The following is a 21,377-nucleotide window of genomic DNA, read 5'->3' on the forward strand; positions in this document are numbered from 1 at the left end:
TGGTAGTTTGCATAATTGTTTTGCAATCGTTCACTGTTATCATATTTACACAGAGTATTAAGTTTATGCTTTATTTTTATATAGGTATCTTTTTTTTCTGATGGTACTTTAATACTCTGTGGCGCTCAACTTCTTTATTATTTTAGTTAGTTAGTTTTTTTTTGTATTCATTGATATCTACTTTAATAGGTAGTTGGGTTATTTGGACGGGTTGGAATCTGAGGGATACCTCCGGATTCTGAGAATATTTCATGCTAAAGACTGAAATTATCCTATTTTAACAATGTTACACACGTAGCAAATGACCGATGACGTCACTTATATCGAAAAACTAAATTATATTTAGATTGCCGGCTTTAGAGGAGCGAACTATATTATAACATGTATTAACTAATAATATAAATTGAAAGTTAACATTAAGTCAACATAAAGGCCAAAGTTCGCTCATCAAATGGTACGAATCAAATTATTGCAGAACCAACTTACTAATGCTATTTCCGTTACGGCATTTCCTGTAACCGTTGAAAAACATAAAGGTATCGATTTAATTTTTTTATTTTTTATTTTTTACATTAAATGTATAATAAGGTTGTATAACCACATAATATAATTACTGTTATAAAAATACACCTATAGCATTATATACATCAAAGCAAAGAACCACCTAGTTCATTAAAGTCTTTTATATTGTTTTATAATATACATTTCCTAAGTGTCTTGTAAAACGTATCAAGTTTTTTTTTTTTTCTTTTTTATTTATTTAAGGTAGGTTATACTTTGAATAGATGGTTTGGCGAATCACGTCATAGCAAAAAAAAATTACGAGTGCACGTAAAACTTAGTTTCACTTTCGGCACGCATCACGCGGGTGAGGTCGTTAGTACCGTATTTAACACGTGTTGTCATTGAATTTTAAACCTTATCACAATCAATTTAGAAGTTAAGCTTTAAATAAATTTCGAAGACAGTCGTGATTTCTGAGCAATTAAACTATCCAAGCCCCGGCGGAGATGAGAAATGTCAGTTCTATTACGTAAAGCGAAATTTGAACCTAACGGTTTATGATTTTCGTTACCGTTTTACCTTCGATTTAATTGATAACTGTATATTTTATAATACATTTATATAAACTAGCAAAACTGATTCGTTGTAGTAATTTTCAACATATTTAATTTTAAAGTTCAAAGACTAATTTTCTAGCATAGAAAAGGTCAAGAAATACATTATTATTCTCTTACATCTATTGAATAAATAACTTTTTTTTTCAATGGCAACACTCTGTCTTGTTTTTTTATTTATTATTATTAAAAATGTTGTCATATTTAACTAGTGCAAGATTTTAATATTAAGCCCATGTTGTGTTTTGCATATAATTAATTACTAACAAATAATTTAATATAAGATTTTAATAAATACGCAAAAAACTGTAAAAATCAAATATTCGGGTAGATAAGAAATATATTGAAAGAATATATCATTTGACGAATTTAATATATACAATGATTCAAACAGCTAATTCATCAATCAGTTAAACTTGCTCATTATATTGTCAGTATGAATTTGGTAATTACACAATAAATATAATATAAATTTATACAAGCGCAACATTAAACTACAATTTGCAAAGTACTATGACGTCATTCGTCAAATTAGTACTGGTAAAATATTAAGTTAAAAATTCAAATATTTCCTAATATAACCTTTATTACTTGAGTCAGGGTGAGGCTAGTTGCCATGTGTAAAAACTCATAAGCTGTATAAAATAATTATAGGTACGGATTGTGAAATTCTTGTTTTAAATACTAATTTATTTAAAATTCAATTAATTTATACTCGTATTGCTACTAAATACATATATTAAACGAAGTGTTACACCAAAACATACATATATTAAAGAATAATTAATACTTATATATATACACTGAGGACTTATATAATTTAAAGTGATTATTTCACAAATCATGATTTAATAAAATGTTTTTTTTACTAGCAACATTTACCTTTTGAATCACAATTATTTTTTGGCGAAAAATGTATCAGTTCTTCATTGGAGGCTTAATTATTATAGAGAGTGTTATATATTCTATTATTTCTAGCTTTCTAAACCCAAGGTCAGATATTTTTATAATTATTTAACCATGCATAAATAAATTCAACAACTTTGATTCCAATCAAAGTATAGTTTTATCTAGTACATTTGTCGCATTACAAGTCCCCAGACAGGTATTGGCCAATACTAACTTGCGACATGAGCTCAGTGGCCAGTGCCAATCGTGTAATAAGGACATGGTTGTATAATTTATGTTCGTTTAACTGACCGAGGCTGTTTGGAACCTTATCTAAATATGATTCAATAACGATTGATATTTGTAAAGCGTACCTAGGAATTGGGAACAATTATAATAGGCCAGCTGTTTGTGCATTCCAAATATAGGATATAGGCGCAACCATATATGTTTCTATTCATAAATAGACTAATACGTATAGTATATTGATGTCTTTGAGAAAATATTTTAATATATTTCTTATTATTTATATGTGATTAATTTAACGTTTTTGACGACCTCCGTGGTCGAGTAGTGTGTACACCAGTTTTCATGGGTACGCCACTCCGAGGTCCCGGGTTCGATTTCCGGCCGAGTCGATGTAGAAAAAGTTCATTATTTTTCTGTTATCTTGGTTCTGGGTCTCTGTGGTACCATCGTTACTTCTGATTTTCCATAACACAATTGCTTTAGCTACTTGCCTTGGGATCAGAGTAATGTATGTGATGTTGTGCAATATTTATTTATTTATTTATAAAGTTAAAGATTTTTGGCATTCCGTCATATCATTCAATTAAAATTATCAATTTAAAAGTTTCGCAACGCATTAAAAACCAAAATCTTGTTTTAATGGCAAAATCCTAAGCCGAAATATTTTCTGAAGGGTTATAGTATGCAATCAAATTAACTATCGATCAGATTAAAAAACGATTTAGGTAGCATTAAGGCGGGCGACACACGCTAAGTACACTGTGTCCGATTTCTCTATTTTACACGATTAGGTACATAAAGGGCTGAATTCCGTACAAAACGTTACTTGGCGTACACTGACGATTCTATAGAATGTTAAAAATCCTAAAGTCCGGTTAAATTTTGCAGGAGTGGTGCGTCCGGTCGAGCTGTATATGAAATAGCCGGTTTGTTGAAAACATAATCTTTATAAATTTTATACGTAGCAGCGCGTTATCGATTCGCTTGTTTGAACTGAATAGGAGAATCAGATCGATTATTATTTTCAGTTTTTATTTTGACAACATATAACTTTTTACTTTAATACGTAATTGATAAAATGAAAAGTGCTCTGAAAATTAACTAATTAAATGAATTAAATTATGAAATAGTTTGGTGGTCTCTTGGTGGAAGGGTTTTGTGCAAGCCCCTCTGTGTAGGTATCACCTACTCATCAGATATTCTACCACCAAACAGCATTATTGTTTTCTGGTTGGAAGGATGAGTGGAACAGGCACAAGGTATATCTTAGCTCCCAGGGTTAGTGGGGCTTCGGTGTGATGTAAGGAATAGGCATTATTTTTTACAGCACTAATGTCTATGAGCGGTGGTGAACACTTACCATCAGGTGGTCCATATGCCCGTCCGCCTACCTATTATATAAAAATAAAATCGTGACTCTAAATAATCCAATGCTACGTTCTGAGTATTTATCGGGAACGTATAAAGTTTAACATCCATCGTTAGTAAGATACCTAAATCAAGGCAATAAGGATTAAAATTTTTATGTATCTGCCATCCAAGATTATTTTTAGTGAAGTAACTTGTCATGAAATGACAAGATAATTATCTAAATACGATACTTAATAAAATTATGTCAAGACTTGATAACTAAACAAAATTAATAAAAAAATATAATTTGATACAGATTAAATTATTTCTGAGGTTCGATATATTTCTCACAATATTTCGAAGGAATTATATTTCAAATTTACTTTAATAGTTAATTTGATTTTGGCACTTTGATTTAAAAATTAACTAAATTGAGTTATAACATTACATTGCTTAGTAAATTATATTTAAAAAAAAAGAATAAATTTCAACTATTTGCGATAAATTAGTTACAAACACTCAAAAAAACTCAACGAAATTCGCTTAAGTGTTTGCAATGCTAACACAGCTACTTTGTAAGATTCCAGGAAATTATTTGATAATTCTTGACATTGTATGGTAAGTAAGGTCAGACAGCGAAGCTTGCTGTGTTCCGGACGGTTCGGTGCTGTAATACACCATTGTTGTATCGGTCACGATCTCGATCAATGGGTCAGAGTTGACCCGCTTGTCAATGATTGGCAGCCGGTCACGAAAATTGAGACTAAGTTCCCACTAAACTATTCCATTTTGTTAAGAATACTTGCTTCGAATTTGTAAAGCCATTTTATTGTAACATTTAGAATATTCAGGAAATTACGTTTTTAAATGAGAGATAACCTCTTAAGGACATCGTGGAATAAACTTTAATAAATCATTGTTATTTGTAACTACAATGATGACTTAAAGTTTTTCAATAAGCTCTTTAAATTGTATGTTATGTTGAACTCGGGACAATGTCTATTAGTTTTTTTTTTTAATTATGCAATTATAATGTTAAACATCATGATTTCGTAATGAAGGTTCACGACAGAACTATACGGCGTAATCGTGTACTTTAGAGGATGGCCATTGTAAATTCGTTCCAACAAAATAGTCGTCACGATGACTTCAAATGTGTGACATTATCTTGCGTAGATGAGAGATCGTGGAAAGAAATTGACCCGAATCAAAGTTGACAATAGACTAAAATATTGTTTTCCATAAATTTGTGAGGGAAATACAACGAAAATATAAATTGTTGTATGTTATGTATGTTGAAATATAAGATGTGCGTGCGAAAGGTCTGAAAGTGGTGACCACTTTTTGGGAGAATTGGAAGATAAACTAATTCAAGTGGGTCAGATGGTACTTAAATAGCTTTTTTTTGATTTGTCATATATATATATATTTCTTTGAAAGGAATTATCTGTATTTTTACAGTGCCAAATTATAGTTGAATTTGAAATTGTAAATTGAACTTGTATATAACACTTAGCTTACGGCTATAATTTATTAAGTAAATACTATCAAGCCAAAGGATTAATATTTGATGAATGGAATAAAATTGTATTTTTTGCCTCACAAGATTTACTTTCGGTAAAATAACTTGTCATGGACTGACAATATAATTATTTAAGTACGGTCTTCGGTATATTATGTCAAAATGTTTTAAATATAAGATAATATTGAATACAGATTAATTTAAGGGACTTTTATAAGATCTTTGCCTTTGTGAAAGAAATATTATTATATTTTTATTATCCTGCCCAAAGAAATATGAAACGCGTTATAAAATTAGGCATCAATATCGAAATATAGATCATGTAATTAATTATTACAACAATAACAATTACAAGAACATTTCAATTGGGATCAACAAAATTATATAATTGATAAAGAGATAAAAATTAAACATAACGCAGCGAGCGTTCCAATTACCTACTTATTAGGACCAGAAACACTCTCACGTCCTTAATAGCACTATCGGAAACAGTTACAAAAAACGCAGCCGTAGACAAAGGAAATGGATACATTTACGCGGAATGACTATGGGACACTAGTGTTTATTAAATTAACCAAGTCATTTGCACACCCGTGCGTATTGCGTAAGAAATATTTCGCAATAGTCATTCGCATATGCTTAACAGCTTAGCAAATTCACAGCGATAAAAATTCTACAAAAACCATTTGGATCTTAATGATTTATTTATTCAAACTTAGGTAACACATTTTTGTTTAACGTCTTGATATTTGAAAGCAGCCCGTAAGTCACCAGCGCCGTTATGGAAGGGTGTAATTTTAAAAATGAACTTTCTTTGTGCTGTTCACTAGCAAACGTTAGCATTAAAGGCATTAGTTTCATTCATTCTCTGTCATTTGCGTTGCCTACCAACCATTATTACGATATCGGTGTGAACTCGTCTGTAACGTTACTTATATTTTGGCTCGCCGACCTCGTAATTGATGCGTAGAAAGTAAGAAACTGATTAGGTATTATCGAATAGCTATTATATTTTTATGATTTTGTCAAAATAATTATTAAGCAGAAATAGATCACATGTTAAAGAATTTCGAAAACACCAAAATTTAAGGATTTTAATTGAAGATAAAATAATTACTAATTTCGATGTGTTTTTAAACAGCCTTCGGTGAAATATTTATTCTACACGTTTACGTAATAGATTAGAAATAGAAAGATCGAAATTTTATTTTGTTACTACAATAGAGAACGCCGCTTCGGGTTCGAGGTGTGAAGATTAATATCATTATGTAACTTGTCTTGTCTGTTCTATTTCATCTTTATGTAATACTCATTTCGTTTTAGATTTTATGACATACCTGACCTCTAGATTAAGTGCGAATTATTGTATCATATTCTTAACATCCATATAAAAATACGCTGATAAATATGTTTTCCAAGAAATTTTCATCTTTCTATTTTGGTGTTTTGCAATCGACGAACTTTAGTGTTATTATTATGATCAAATTTCGACCACCGAGTGAATTAATTATATATTTATATATTAGTTTTACCTTATAGAGTTTGTCCTTCTGGTACCACACATCTTCCTCTTCCTCTATTTGAGGGGCGAATGCTTGTGTAAGATCATCGCGAGATCGCGACAGAATGCGCCGCCGAGACACCATCTCTCCCCCCGTCGCCGCTTCGAACGGACCTAGGCTGTAACAAAGCAAATTAAATTAGTCCATATTATTTAGTAGTAAGGGAAAATAATAATACACTCAGATAAAAACTCACACTAAAACAAATAAAACAAAATATTACAAAAAACGGCTACTAAATAATTTAATTTCCTAGGTTAGGTTTATCTGTTACAAATTAGACTATCAACATAAAACAATTTGAATTCTATTTTTTAATTAAAAAAAGCTTATTAAGTTTCCACTAATAAAACAAACTAACGCGGAACTCGTAATTATAATCTCCACAACAAACTAATATAATTGTCAAACTTTCTATGGGAGCTTAGGCTCATACGTAATAGTATTATAAAACAAAACAATTCCCTTGTGAAAGCAATGCGTTTATTGTGTTTTGTATCGTTTATAATTCAGACCACTTCATCAGCACTCTATTCACAATGATTTTATATTAATGACAAACTATTTGTCTGTAAGTTTAAAAGTAATGGAAAATTTTGACAAATTAAGCTAAACCCGATCGATCCTCGTGAATGTGACAGTGAAGTTTTATTAACTTTGATTAGTTTGAAATGTTCGACTTAGACTATGGTTTTTGTAATATTCATTTTTGTAAAATTTTAGGAAGTGCTTAAGTTAAGATACAATAAACCTACTTTGCATTTTATAAAACAATTGCATACAAATTTATTACATAATTTTGTTAATTGTATTATACAATGATAATAAAATTATACGAAGTAAGATCGTAGGAAATATTCTTCTGCTGGGCTAAGACCTCTTTTCAGAAGGTTTAGATATTAATTGTGGCCGATGGGCAGTTCCATCCGACATATGCAGGTTTCCTTCACGATTCTTCACGATGCTCTCCTTCACAACCGAGCACGAAATTTATTATAATATACGCAAATTATTTACAGAAAAAAAAAATACAGTTTTTCTTGCTCCGTAAAATTAATCGGTTCTACCACTGGGACATCACGACTCTTTTTAATTAACTAGACTATGAATTTCTAAAATAATTATTCCTATGGTAGGTGATATTACACATTACGACATTCAGTCAATAATAGCAGTTAAAGAAAGTGTCTATGTAATTATTTAGTGATCATTACTATCCATAATAATATCCAATATGACTAAAAAGGTAGTAAAGTATATTTATCTAGTATGTCAGTTGATACAATAGAAAAAAAAAATCTTGAACAGATCTACGAGGCGTTGTTAAATCGCATCACTAGCATCTTCAAACCAGGGCTAACAAAACATTATACACGCTTCCTTCCGACTCGAACAATATGTGGCATTGGATTCGGCATTGGCATTATCTAATGATCGTACAGTTCCTCCCATTCATCGTACTTTGTTTATATCTTCGCTGGTAATGTAACAATGGCTAGTGTTGTCGGAGAAAGTATCGATAAGCTTGTGTTCGATGTGGTCTTGTTAACGCAATTGGATCCGTGCTAATGATACTGAATGATAAACTGTTCTTTACTAACTTCCTTTCTATTTGTTTTTCCTAAATAATTACTATTATTAAAAAAATAATAATTCGTCATCAATGTTTAGAATTACTTTCTTTTCGAATTTGGAATACTGGTTGATAGTACAAGAAATTGTTACCAAAAAAAGTTCCGTAAAACAAACACTAAAACCAAACAAATTACCCTTTTTGTTAGTAAGAGGGACTTTCACAGCTGATTTAGTGGTCTGCTGAGTATCATTGGCAATCTATTACGGCATGATCAAGATAGCTTTGTTTTTCTCGTTTATCTAAATTGCCTTCATACTGTCAGAGTTATCTATTTATTTTATGTCCAAGACCGAAAGGTGCTAATTGCTAGTAGCAGTAATTTTGTTCAAATTTTGCATGTTTTTTTTTATTTAGTAGTCAACACCGCATATAGACATTGGCGCTGTAGAAGATATTAACCATTCATCTGAAACTAAGACGTTGTGTCCCCTGTGCCTGATGTTACACTGGCTTACCCACCCTTCCAACCGCAACATAACATTAACATTGCTGTTTGTGGGTAAAATATCTAATGAGTTTTGGTACAATTCAAACCGGAACACAACATTAATAAGTATTGCTGTTTGACGGGTTATCTAATGAATGGGTGGTACCTACCCCGACAGGTTTGCACCAAGCCCTACCACCGAGTTAATGTAAGGACAATAACATAAAATTATTTTTACTTTTTATATAACATCAATTGCAAATATACTCTAAGTATATTGTATAACATAAATAAAATCGTTATTGTTTAAATTACAACATTCATGTTATTTTAATTGACAATAAATTCTGTAGTTAAGAGAATATCTTTTAACACTTATCAAATGTAGATCCAATTGCAGAATTCTTTAAATTGCGCGATCTTAGGAACGCTGCGCACGCGCACATAACCGTCGTGTCGTCGATCAAAGAGTGTGTTTATCTAAGCGAACTCAGGAGTTATTATTCATTTTTCATGTTTAATTTAATCTTTACTGGCGGTAACTGTTTTTAAAATAATACTAAGCGACGCTAAAAAGTAATTTGAAATTAAATTAATACGATAATACAAATAATTTTCTATGCTATAAATGCACGCATGTACAATGCACCAATAGTATAAGATCGTTCAATTTACCATCTGTTTGAAAATTTGGTAAACAATTTTATCTTAAATCTCGTTACATTGTTATGTTTAAGGAAACAGCTATACATCTGATTGAATAATGGTGTACAATACAAAGTGGTTACTATCGTAATGGGGTTGTAATAGTGTTGTATAATAATTACGTCAGCGAACCCGTTTCAACTGACCCATATCGACGCGGGTCTCAGGGCTAAGCGGGTACATGAAAGCGATTTTTAGAATTTAACGATTTTGTGTAGGTATTTCATTGTTTATTATTTAATATATAATAATACTTCCATAAAAATTAAATATGCTTGTCTCCAATTATTTTAATGTGTAATATTTATTGTATTGAGGTTGCTTTCATTTAATTTAAAGTCTGTTAAGGCCGTTTCAATCGCTGTCAATTTAATAGTTGACCGACTAAAATCGACTCGTGTGGACTACTTTTAAATACTTTTTTAGAAACAACATTTTAAATTTGTCTCAACAATCCAAACAATTACTTACTTATGCAGACTATAAAATAAATAAATCGCTCGAGGCGAACATCCTTACGCAACTATTAAAGCCGCTTTCGCTATCAGCGCATCGTCGAGGTCCCGTTAAACCTAGACGGCCAGTCATTACGGGAACCTAGCGGAACGAGTATTCTTAGTTTATTTTTATAACTTGGAGGCATGCAATTACTACGGTAAGGATGCCACGTGGCGTTATGTAATCGTTTTATCTTACGAGCGGGAATGCATGAGAGGAACGAAGCATTTTAAACGTATTAAATTTGATCGGTTGTTTGGTTAGAGCTGTTTAAATTATCGCAGTAATTCTTTTGTGATTTCGTGTTTAATAAACAATTCAAGTCACTGTTGATTTCTATAAGTACTTTAATAGCTTGCGACTCGTATTTATATTGTAGTATGTAGTAGTAGTATTATATCACTTTATAGCTTTTTAATTTTATTTCAATTTAATTTCCTTCGTAAAATGTGATTGCATATGTATTTTTCAAGCTTTTTAGGCTCGTAATATTACAAAAAAATACCAGTACACGCGTGAGCTGTAAGTCGGTGCGTTAAATGTTACAACACTTTTGAAAAATAAAGTAAAAATAGCCGGAGAACATTCTTTACAACTACTTTCCAAGTCAAATGACAACGTGCTCGAGATTCTAATAACAAGTAACTATTATGTACAATTTGGGGTTACTTCCAAGCTAATTTAATTCTTATACTCTTTAAACTAAGAAGTAAAATCGCGTAAAATTTTTCATATATCGATAAAATACTGCATTATGAAGCTGAGACGTTCCTTTCTATGATTGGTCTCGTCCTATTTTCATACATGAAACGATTGTTTGAAAAGAATATTTTCGCAATATGTAGCTAGACTTAAGATAACTATTGACAATGGTGAGTTAAAATTGGGCAATGAAGTCATAGTAATCGGTTCACGGTCACTTTTCGACACGACATTAACATTTTGTTTATCGTAGGTACATTTAATTAATTCACATATTTTTCGCGGCCTTGAAGATAGCACCGGTTAATGATTTAATTAACTTCATATTCCTCTGCGTTAAAATAAATTTTAATAGGTAACATGACGACAGATGCGTGGTAACACTTTGTATTATATATAAATCCTTCTTGGCGCAAGGTATCCGTTTCTATAATAAAATTCCGGAGATATTTTTAACTTTGCCGATTCATAAATTCAATTCATTTGAAAATAATACATTAATAAAAAAAACATATTATTCAATACAAGCTTATATAGATGATAAAAAAACGTGGAGGTAATACTTGTTGGTATACCTACATATATAATTGAATTCAGCTAACACTACCTTGTATTTTAAATGTTGAAAAAGAGTAACTACTGAGTTTCTTGCCGGTTCTTCGCGGTAGAAACCTCATTCCGAACCGGTGGTAGCTTCACTTAATATAGTTTGTAATATGACGATTCAAAAGTGGTTGTACCTACTCGAATAAAGTATATTTTGATTATGATTTTTTTGAGTAAAGCTCGCGTCTTAATAACGTGTAATTTATACAGGAGGTTTTCTTATGATATACTCGTAATTAGAACTTCCATATCTTTGAGAATAAATATTACACTATTATCATTATTATTATTACTCCTATGATATGGAATGAGCAAAATTTTCATCCATTTTAAATAATACTTTATATTTTCTGTTTTGGCTGTCTTGGTATGGGCATGTTATGCGGAGGAATGAGGACCATGTTGTGAGAAAGGTTTTGAGAATGGATGTGGATGGATATAGAGGTAGGGGACGACCCAAGAAACGATGGATGGATTGTGTGAAATACGATATGGTTAGAAAGAATGTTACTTGTGAGATGACGTCCGACAGAGAAGTATGGAAGAAGAAGACATGCTGCGCCGACCCCGAGTATAATTGGGATAAGGGCAGGAGGATGATGATGGTGAATATCTGTTTTGTCACCGGATATATTTTTAACTGGTATATTGTATATCGTAAAACTATTTTAACGTAATACATGCCCCGTTCGTTTGATGTTAAACTCACCGTGTTACGTAAATCAAAGGTCACAACCGATGTGGGAGTTAAGACCTCGATAGAGTGTCGTACCCGCTTATTAGAAGTCTATAAAACTATTTTTTTAAAATAAATTAACATATTTCTCGTTGGTAGAAAGGACGAATAAATATTAATACCTACTTTCAATTATATAGGCTATTCAATCTTGAGATTAGATTTACTTTTCTTTTATTTAGTTTCCTATTAAAAATCTAATTATATTTCAAAACTGCTGTTATCTGTTATAATTGTATCCAGTACTATAAATTTACAATGTAATAATAATAATAAAATATCTCTGTATATCGGTAATGAACGAACAACATCTTTAAATATTTTTTTAAACAATTTTTAATTCTGCCTTTATATAATTCATTTTTTATGTTGTATAAAATAGATCAGCTTTTGCGTGGGTTTATGTCGGCAAATGTTACAAAAGTTGTCTTAGCATGAAACCGACAAGAGTCGCGCGTGTGAAGCTCAGAAGGATTACATCAAAGTCTGCCATCTGCCTAAACTGAACACTTGTTCCGTATCCACGTTAAATCAACCGCTAGACTAGAAAAACACTATAGTTTTTTTAAATGTCATTCTCGGCTTTTGTTTAAATTTTGTATATACGAAAGTTGCATGGTATATTATTATATAAATGTTATTATTATATTCTGTCTCTGTTTTCTGGTATTATTATTTAAATTTTATAAAACAACTGACATTTAAAATGTAACCAGAAAAATATTACGTTGTTTTTAACATATGAAACCTTGTTTTGAAAAATATACGTATAATTAAAAAAGTTGCATCGAAATAACTATATGAAAAAACTTTGATAAAATAAAAAGATTTGGCACTAGTTCTAATGTTCTTGTATTTCAAACAAGCATTTTTTTATCAGTTTGGGGCAATGGCATTTGACATGTAGCTCGTTTCGTAACGGGCCTGTTGTACAAGGAAACCTAGGTGGTTATCTGTTGGCCGCAGTTAAAGTTATGGACATGTGGTCTTAGAGTTAATTGAAGATGTTTTGTCGTAATATATTAATCGTAGATCAGCATTAAGCTAATCGTATACCGGTTTTACAAGAATTGTTTTAGTATGTTTATCATTATTTTGGCTTCATATATGCAAACATTTTAGCATATGATGAGATAACTATATATATAATGAATATAAGCTGTGTATAAACTTATTAATATTTTAAATGTGAATGTTTGGATGGCTGTTTGTTTGTTACTCAATCGCGAAATAACGGTTGAACAGATCTGAATGAAATTTCGCACACACATAGATTATAGTCTGGAAAAACAAAAAGGTTACTTCAACTTTTAATCCGCAACACCAGCAAAGGCCCCAAACCTCCCCTCACACGCTATTATTTTATGTATTTTGGCATTTATTAGACTGCATTAGATTGCATAATAATTTATTTAAATGTGCTCTTCAAAGTTCTGTTAACATTTTTCTTAAATAAATTCAATAATAATTATTATTTTCTATGTAAGTTCATATTAAGCCGACACCTTCGGTATTTTAAACTTCGAATTACTGAAAGCAAAATGACGTCTGAAAATGAACGTCATCCATTCATTCATCGGGAATTGAATACCCAACAATAATACTAATTGATTTTATAAATGTACCACTCGCGAGCCTCTATAATATAGGCCTCGCCTAAACACGAGTACTTCTGGTGAAAATTTGATTCGAATAGTGTGGTTGTAAATTTCAATGTGAGTTCTATGTTAAATGAACCCGTCCACTTGAATAATGATATAATGTGATGGTATGGACCGCTACACTTATCTGCCGTTACGATCAGGTGACATTTCGTGGTTCGCAAATCTTACTCCTGATTGTAAATTCTTCGCACAGCGCTTTAGCTAAGAACCTCCTTGTGACCGGGATCTGGGTCACTTTATACGGAATATTTTGGGATTATTTTCTGTTTTTGTTCATTATATACTTAATAAATATGACAACACAAAGTGATTATATATCGATATTTAACCGGTTGGTCCACTATGACTTAAAAATGCACAATAATGCCTTGTCATTTACACGATAAAATTCAAGACAATATACAAGTTCTTATAATCGATTTTAGTAATAAAACATCGATATAGTTTTTTATTCGAGTCGATTCACATTGACATTTAAATAATCACGATAGGTATGAATACATCGTATAAGTATATGGATATATTTTGGAGTAAAAAAACTGATAATGTACAGATTAATTGTTAGATAAAGCTCGTTATGTCTAATATCATGACCTATGCGGTCAAGTAGCTAATTTGTCTAACAAGTTTTTTTTTAAATACAATACATTGCTATCTTTATCATAATAAGCAGAAGGATTTTCCTGCATGATTCGTATATTTTAATGGAAATAAAAAAAAAAAACAAACGATTTTGAACAAAGATAACTTTGATAGTATCTCGTCCATCGTCAGTATTATTGTATATAAATCTAATTTTAGTTTAAACGAATGGGATTCTTCGTTTAATAAATATCGACCTAATTCGGCTAATTGTAATAATTATGGCTTCCTGGGCCAAATAGAATTATTTTTTCATTCTTATAAAGTGAATATCCAAGACTTAATATATGCTTTGTTTCCTGTCCATTTTACAAAAAAAAGTTTGACACAATATGGCGAATAATATACAAAACTTAACTCCTAGGTCTCCCTAGAGGTAAGAACGGAGCCTACGTCTGAAGTTTTTGAAAACATCTTATAGCTTGATTTCACAATTTTGTTATTCAAAGATATTTAAAATTTATAAAGTTATTTTGAAATCAATATTTTTTTAATTATGATTATTAAATGTGTAAAAACTAAATCAGAAATATTACCGACCATTATTAATCTAATAAATTTAAACATAGTAAACGAGAAAAAGGGAAATTAAAACGAGGTCAATGGCGCAACATAATCGAAACCTGCCCCTAACCATGTAAGGACATACAGTAGTCAAAATAAAGGCCATTTATAATTAAGTAATTCGTAAATACTTATTATCGGTTTTAGATGTCAAAGGTTTAAAAAAATATCTCATACTTGTTTGTCATTTTGAAAATATTACAAAATTATAATAATATCTGGCATAATATTTTATTGTCACAGGAATTAAGAAATTGTGCCAATTTTAACTGAATCGATTGAAAGGAATTAAAATAAGGTTTCAAGATTGGAACCATAAATTAACAGGTTTTAAATAATAACGTAAAGCCACGAACTTGCACGACGAAATAAATAATTAAACTTCGTACAAAAAGGGCAAATATCACCAAAATATCATAATAATATCAACAAAATGTCTGTGACATTTAATAAGGTACATAAGATTTTACACAAGTGAAACTATATAAGAGGTTGCTCGTTAACAAATTAATTTAGTTATAATAATATTAATTGAAATATATTTTAAATGTAAGTCAAGGTAAACTTTTTCTCAATCGTAATTTGTAAACTGTTACAGAAATATGCACAAAAATTCTATTTATTTCCTCTAACACCGAAACTGGTGTGTTGACCGAACATTTCTCAAGGTAATAAAAAGTCCTAAGTTTCTTGCGACTTTGACAGCTTGAATTTAGTTCTGTTACTATAACATAGCTCATAAAAAGTGTGACATCGTATCATAAATATGAAAATATCATTGTAATCGACAGATAGCATTTAAAAACAGCTTGTGCTATGGGCCAAGAAATACTATACACAAATTAAGATTTATTTCAAAATTCAACTTTAACAAGCAAAATATATAGAATCTAAACATAAAGTTCTATAACTGCATAGAGAAACAATTTTAAAAAACATGAATATCAAAAAAATCTACGGTTATGCCTTCCCTGGGATTCAAACTATACCCATAAATAATTTCATTTAAATCTTTTCAGCGTTTTAAGCGTGAAGAGGTAACAGACAGTTATTTTCGTATTAATAACATTAGTATAGTTTTAAAGCTCTGCTAAATATATAACCTAACTCAAAATTGTTACTGAGGTTATAATTTAATATTCGCTGCATTATCCTCAGCCAAAAGTAATAATGGTTAGTACATGTATAGGTTTCCAATGAACTTAAATGCAATGTTTCAACAAGCGTCGCTAGTTATCTGCACATAAGTATGCCTTAAATTATTTTCCTTATTCTCGAGACGCTAAGGCTCAAATTGTCTATAAAATTTTTACTCTATTGTCTCTAAAATGGCATCTGCCAAAAAAGGTTATAGCTGCAGTTAGTATAAAAATTTTAAGCACATATGGACGTGAGAACATACAGATTGTGTACAAGGTTAGATTACTTAGGTCCGATTTAGCTCAAGTTAGTGTCTATTGTTATTTTGTATCTCACATAAATATAATTTAATAAGATTTATTCATATTTTGGCAAAGACACAAAATATTTTATATATATATATATTATCAGCTTTGCAATAAATATTTATTATAGTATCAATTTAATATTTTTATTGATAAGAAGAAGGCTGTTATTTTCACTTCTGGCATTGGACATTGACGTTAATATATCATAAACGAACGTGATATTAATAGGGCTACTTGTACGCCACTACACATTGGTCCTTGACCAAGTCAAATTAGAATTAATCACGTCATCTAATATCAAGTACATTGGTTGCAAAGAGTTTAGATAACGGTTTAAAAAAATATACGTATGAATAAATTTAAAAAAAAGTATATTTTAATTTAAGAACAATCAAATTATAACGGCATTGTGTAATAATTGCGGAAATAGAAACCGAATTAATTTGGCATAATATCGGTCACAAAGACTTTCTCCCAAACTTTGCATACACGCATTTAAGAGACGGTGTTTGTCCATTAATTCTGCTAATGTTGCCTTGCGTAATAGCAGCAAAAAGCGTGATTGTTAAAGGCACGAGTTGCCAGTTCAAATTAATTATTTCTTATTTAATTTAATTTGTGTTAAGTGTAGCACGTTTACCGTTTATTATTCTTTTGTATGTATGTGAGGTTAGTTCAAAATTTTTTTTTTTTTTGTTTCTTATAACGGACTTAATATTCATTTAAAAAAAGAGAGAGACAGAATAACTTGAAAATACTGACCTTAATGCAAATTATAAAAAAAGAATAGCCAAAATAAAACAATGTTACGCAGAATGATATACATAACACGTGCATAGCTGACAATTGTCAAAAAAAAGATATTAATTTATGTAATCGCTTAGTAAAAATCCTAATAATGGAGTTATAACGAGAAATACAATTGGATGTGGTTCTTCAAGTATAAAATCATAACTTATAGTTGGAAACTATTAAGAATATTAAAATAAATTTCATACGAGTAAGAGATATTTACAAAAACGTCTTCAAGAACGCGAACTCCAAATTTAACTACCATTTATTAAACATATATATTATTTAACTGGTAACATTATAAGAACTTCTAAAATAGGTTTTGTTGTTTAAATATATCAAGGATGCTGTAGTCATATTTATGTTTAATTAATATTACAATTACTCAGCTACGTCATTCACAACCTTATTACCTTCAGTCATCAGTTACGTAAAGAAAAATGTTTAAATTATTCATGCAAATGATATTTACCATATTATTGTTTATTATTGTAAAAACACGTGCACTTTTAAATTTTAAATAATGTACTTTTCATACATTAATAAGAACTATAATTAATATCAAATTACGCGTTAATGATACAATTTCGCAATTCATAGTATGGATCACCACAGCCCATAGACATAAGGGCTATAAGAAAAACAAAACTTTCCTTATATCGGCATTGAGAGCTGAGTCGTTACGAGTTCTTGTGCCTGTAATTACACTAACTCACTCAAGCCGGAACACAAAAATACTAAGTATTTCTGTTTGGCGGTAGTTAGTAGTAATATCTGATGAGTGGGTGTTACTTATCCCACAGGGTCGCACAGAACCCTACCATTAGTATCATGGAATAAGTTCCTAAATATCTCCTCAAAAGAAGAGGATTTATTAGCTAAGCAGTGGGGCATCACCGAGCTACTACTTATGAATAATGTCAAAACGGTAAAGCGTTAAATGGTCGCGTCGATTTGTTAGTCGCGTTGTGACGATCTTGATAACACTAGTCAACAATGGAGATCAAACATGTAGATAGCTATGTCATGAAACTGCCCTCTCGTTTTGTAAGTTGGTAAGTAATTAAATTAATAATGTGACTTTATTGAAAACTAAATTACTTTGTCTAAATTTTTTTGCTGTTTTTCTTTATACATAATTCAAATCGGAAGTCTCGGGGAAAACATTTCGAATTAAAAATCTTAGTACCAAACGAAGATCAGTTAAGCTACTTGTTAACATAAAGGAACATTGATCAATCGTAAAAATATATAAACATTTATTTAATGTTTTTAGCAAATAAATAACCGAACGACGTCAATTGACATCAATATATCTTTCTACGAGAAATGAGTATTTATTTTTAGACTCGACGGACAGACATGGACACTTCGAAGATATATGACTCTCGAGGACAATGAAAACTTACGCGGATTATGTTATTTACGAATATATTAATATATTGAGTACCTGTTACTAAATTGCTATACTTTTGGATACGATTATCGTACGCTGCAATTTCGAAAGACATTCGTGTTTCTAAGGAACCAAGGTATTCTCTTCAACAATTTCAAGGATATGCCACTGTTCAAGATGTTTCTTTGATGCTCAGATTCAGTCTCTACAATTAAAGACAAATGTTCAACTTTACGCATTTCCTGAGTAATGAAACAAATTCCTATTTTATTTTATTGTACTGGAATCAAACCCTGCGACTTATGAATTGTATTCGTACCCTACAATGGGCCCTACAATGATTGAATAATCCGTATACATTATACTCTACCTTCATAGATACGTTTTCACCTCGAACAATAACAATTCGATTCTCATGTTCAATGTTATGGGCGGTGTATAGCAAATACGCCGTTTATAAATAAGATAAATTGTTATTATAAATTATTATAAATTGATCGATCACAAATTTAGTTATTAATAAAATATATTTCTTATATTTTAAATTTGACTTGTAAATATAATTTACTTGAAACTATTAAGATACTTCACTACAGGTTAAACAGAAATGTTCGTATATCGCTTTCTCATTATAAAATGTTATGTCTGTGTAGTATATAAATACATAAATGTAAATGTTAATTTTATTACAATTTCAATACACATCATTTATTTGTGTACAGTTATTAATACGAATTAATTACTTTTGTGAATAAAAGCGTAAGTAAGTAGTTAGAATAGTCGACAACAAATATACTATAAGGCTTATATAAAATACACGAAGCGTAAACGCAGTCGCAAAAAGACCTTTCACTTCGAATCCACATACCTCGGCGTAGATATCGACGAAGACCTCGATAAGTTCGTCTTGGTCCTGAGCCTGAACAACTTATGGTTGCGTAAATCCATCTTTACAACAACAACAGTTACAACAAAACAACAAAACACCACACACGACCACCCACAATCCGCGACCACTCTTTACTAATGAAATAATTAGAACAACACATCGCAATCTTATTAACATAAAAATTTCAAGTTATAGCCTTAGATCCAGTCATTAGTGGCAAGTACATTGTTAGACGGTTGGGAAATCCCGCTCTAGCCGACAAATAAACTCATACGAGGGAAAGAGAAAGGTGCATTCAAGCCTGCATTGTTGAAACAAACTGTTGTAATTGTGAATGGTCATAGTAATTTTATTAGACGAGTGGATAATCATAAAAGTGAAAAAGTGTGATATAATCAAACGAATTCGAAACGGTGTACAGTATTTAAATGAAATATCGTTAAAATGGCACCCTTAATTGGTTTACGTGATTAAGTTTTTTTAAAAGTCTGTTATATTGATTCGAAATATATTTGTTCGTGTAATATATTCATAGAGTAATAATACATTTTAAGCAATATTTATGTAGACTTAGGTGTCCTCTTTAAAACTTAATAATATGATATATTTAATTTAAAAAAAGTTTTATTTTAAAATATTGTTCCATCATTTTCATTCTTCCTTTGTGGTAGGGTTTGGTGTAATCCCGTCTAGATAGGTATCACCCACACATCATATATTCTGCTGCCAAACAGCAACACTTAGTATGTTGTATTCCGGTCAGTGACGTAGCTATCATAGGGCCAGGTGGTGCAGTGCACAATGGCCCCAGAGCTCAGGGGGCCATCTAACCTAAGCTTAGAAAACTTGGCTTAGAAAACCTCGAAACTGTTCACGAGAATTTTTTTTTCCTATCTATAATTTTGAAGGGCAATATAAGTTAAAGAGGTGAAGGCCTGATTCTTTTCCAATGCACCGGGGCCCTGATTCCGGTATGTGTGGGTAGCCAGGCACAAGGGACATAACATCTTAGCTTCAAGGTTGGTGGCGCATTTGCGATGGAAGAAATGGTTAAAATTTCTAACAGCGTGAATGACAATGACAGTGGAGTCAGCACTGCCCATTAGCCATCTGGCCAACATTCCTTTATCAATTTACTAACTACAATAGAGACATATACTAATTATCCACATCATTATATTTGTATGCTAATCATATATCTTACCGATACTATTCGATTTCAAGCAAAGTATTCTAGTATGTTCGTATTGAAATTATATAATCAAGTACAATAACGCTTAGCCGATCTAAAGTTTGAGTATGATACCGTTAACGCACGTCTCTTGAATATAAATTAATGTATAGGCTACATTTCGCGCCTGTCCTGCAGAACTAACTGTTTGTGATCGCTTGGCAATGCATTTAATTTGTAACGAGTTATAAATACTAAAATATATGCATGATTTTTATGCATTCCTCTCTGTGACACTTGAGTATGGAAAGGTTTTAATTCGATAAATAATTTGAAAAAATTAACATGAACATTAAATGTATATATCTTAGAGAAATGTTAATTAATATAAGCTAAACACAGACGGTCTTGAATATATTCAAATGAATGATACGTTTCAATGAATCATTATAATGAGTTGTCAAAATTTTAATACTCGAGTGCGAAGAGTGCGTTACTGTCTAAATACTGCTTAGTCTAAATTGTGTGGTCTCGCTCTATCATGATCCCCTGCCATATCTTTGATCTCAAGTTTCATTTAATAATTATTTGTTGTCAGTGAAGCTATTCACTGAATAATGATATTTCAGATATCGATATGCGATATGACAACAATACGCCGTATAAGACTGTTTTGAAAATTTAATGAGTGAAAGACTAAGTCAGTCCATACAGCAAATCAACAATTGATTAATGAGATCTTTATATTAGTCAGTGAAATCCTAGAAGAAAGAATGTTTGTGTTGTCATAATATAATTGGATATTTATAAAT

The 21,377-nt window shown here is 30.9% G+C and overlaps 1 protein-coding gene across 4 annotated transcripts in view; it reads right to left on the minus strand.

The window, feature by feature from the left end:
* The window catches only part of LOC113393764 (uncharacterized), a 145,828-nt gene that overhangs the window by 65,155 nt on the left and 59,296 nt on the right, over positions 1 to 21,377 (minus strand). For 2 of the 4 annotated variants that reach the window (XM_026630806.2, XM_026630807.2), the window contains exons 1-2: positions 19,374 to 19,528; positions 6,660 to 6,807 (exon numbers count right to left, since the gene is read on the minus strand). In XM_026630806.2, coding sequence (XP_026486591.1) covers positions 6,660 to 6,807; positions 19,374 to 19,453 — 228 coding nt within the window. In that variant the 5' untranslated portion in view covers positions 19,454 to 19,528. Of the gene's footprint in view, positions 1 to 6,659; positions 6,808 to 19,373; positions 19,529 to 21,377 lie in introns of those variants that run through there. The other 2 variants (XM_026630808.2, XM_026630809.2) reach the window with 1 other exon arrangement.

The sequence above is a fragment of the Vanessa tameamea genome, chromosome 2 (assembly GCF_037043105.1).
Source record: "Vanessa tameamea isolate UH-Manoa-2023 chromosome 2, ilVanTame1 primary haplotype, whole genome shotgun sequence".
NCBI lineage: Eukaryota > Metazoa > Arthropoda > Insecta > Lepidoptera > Nymphalidae > Vanessa > Vanessa tameamea.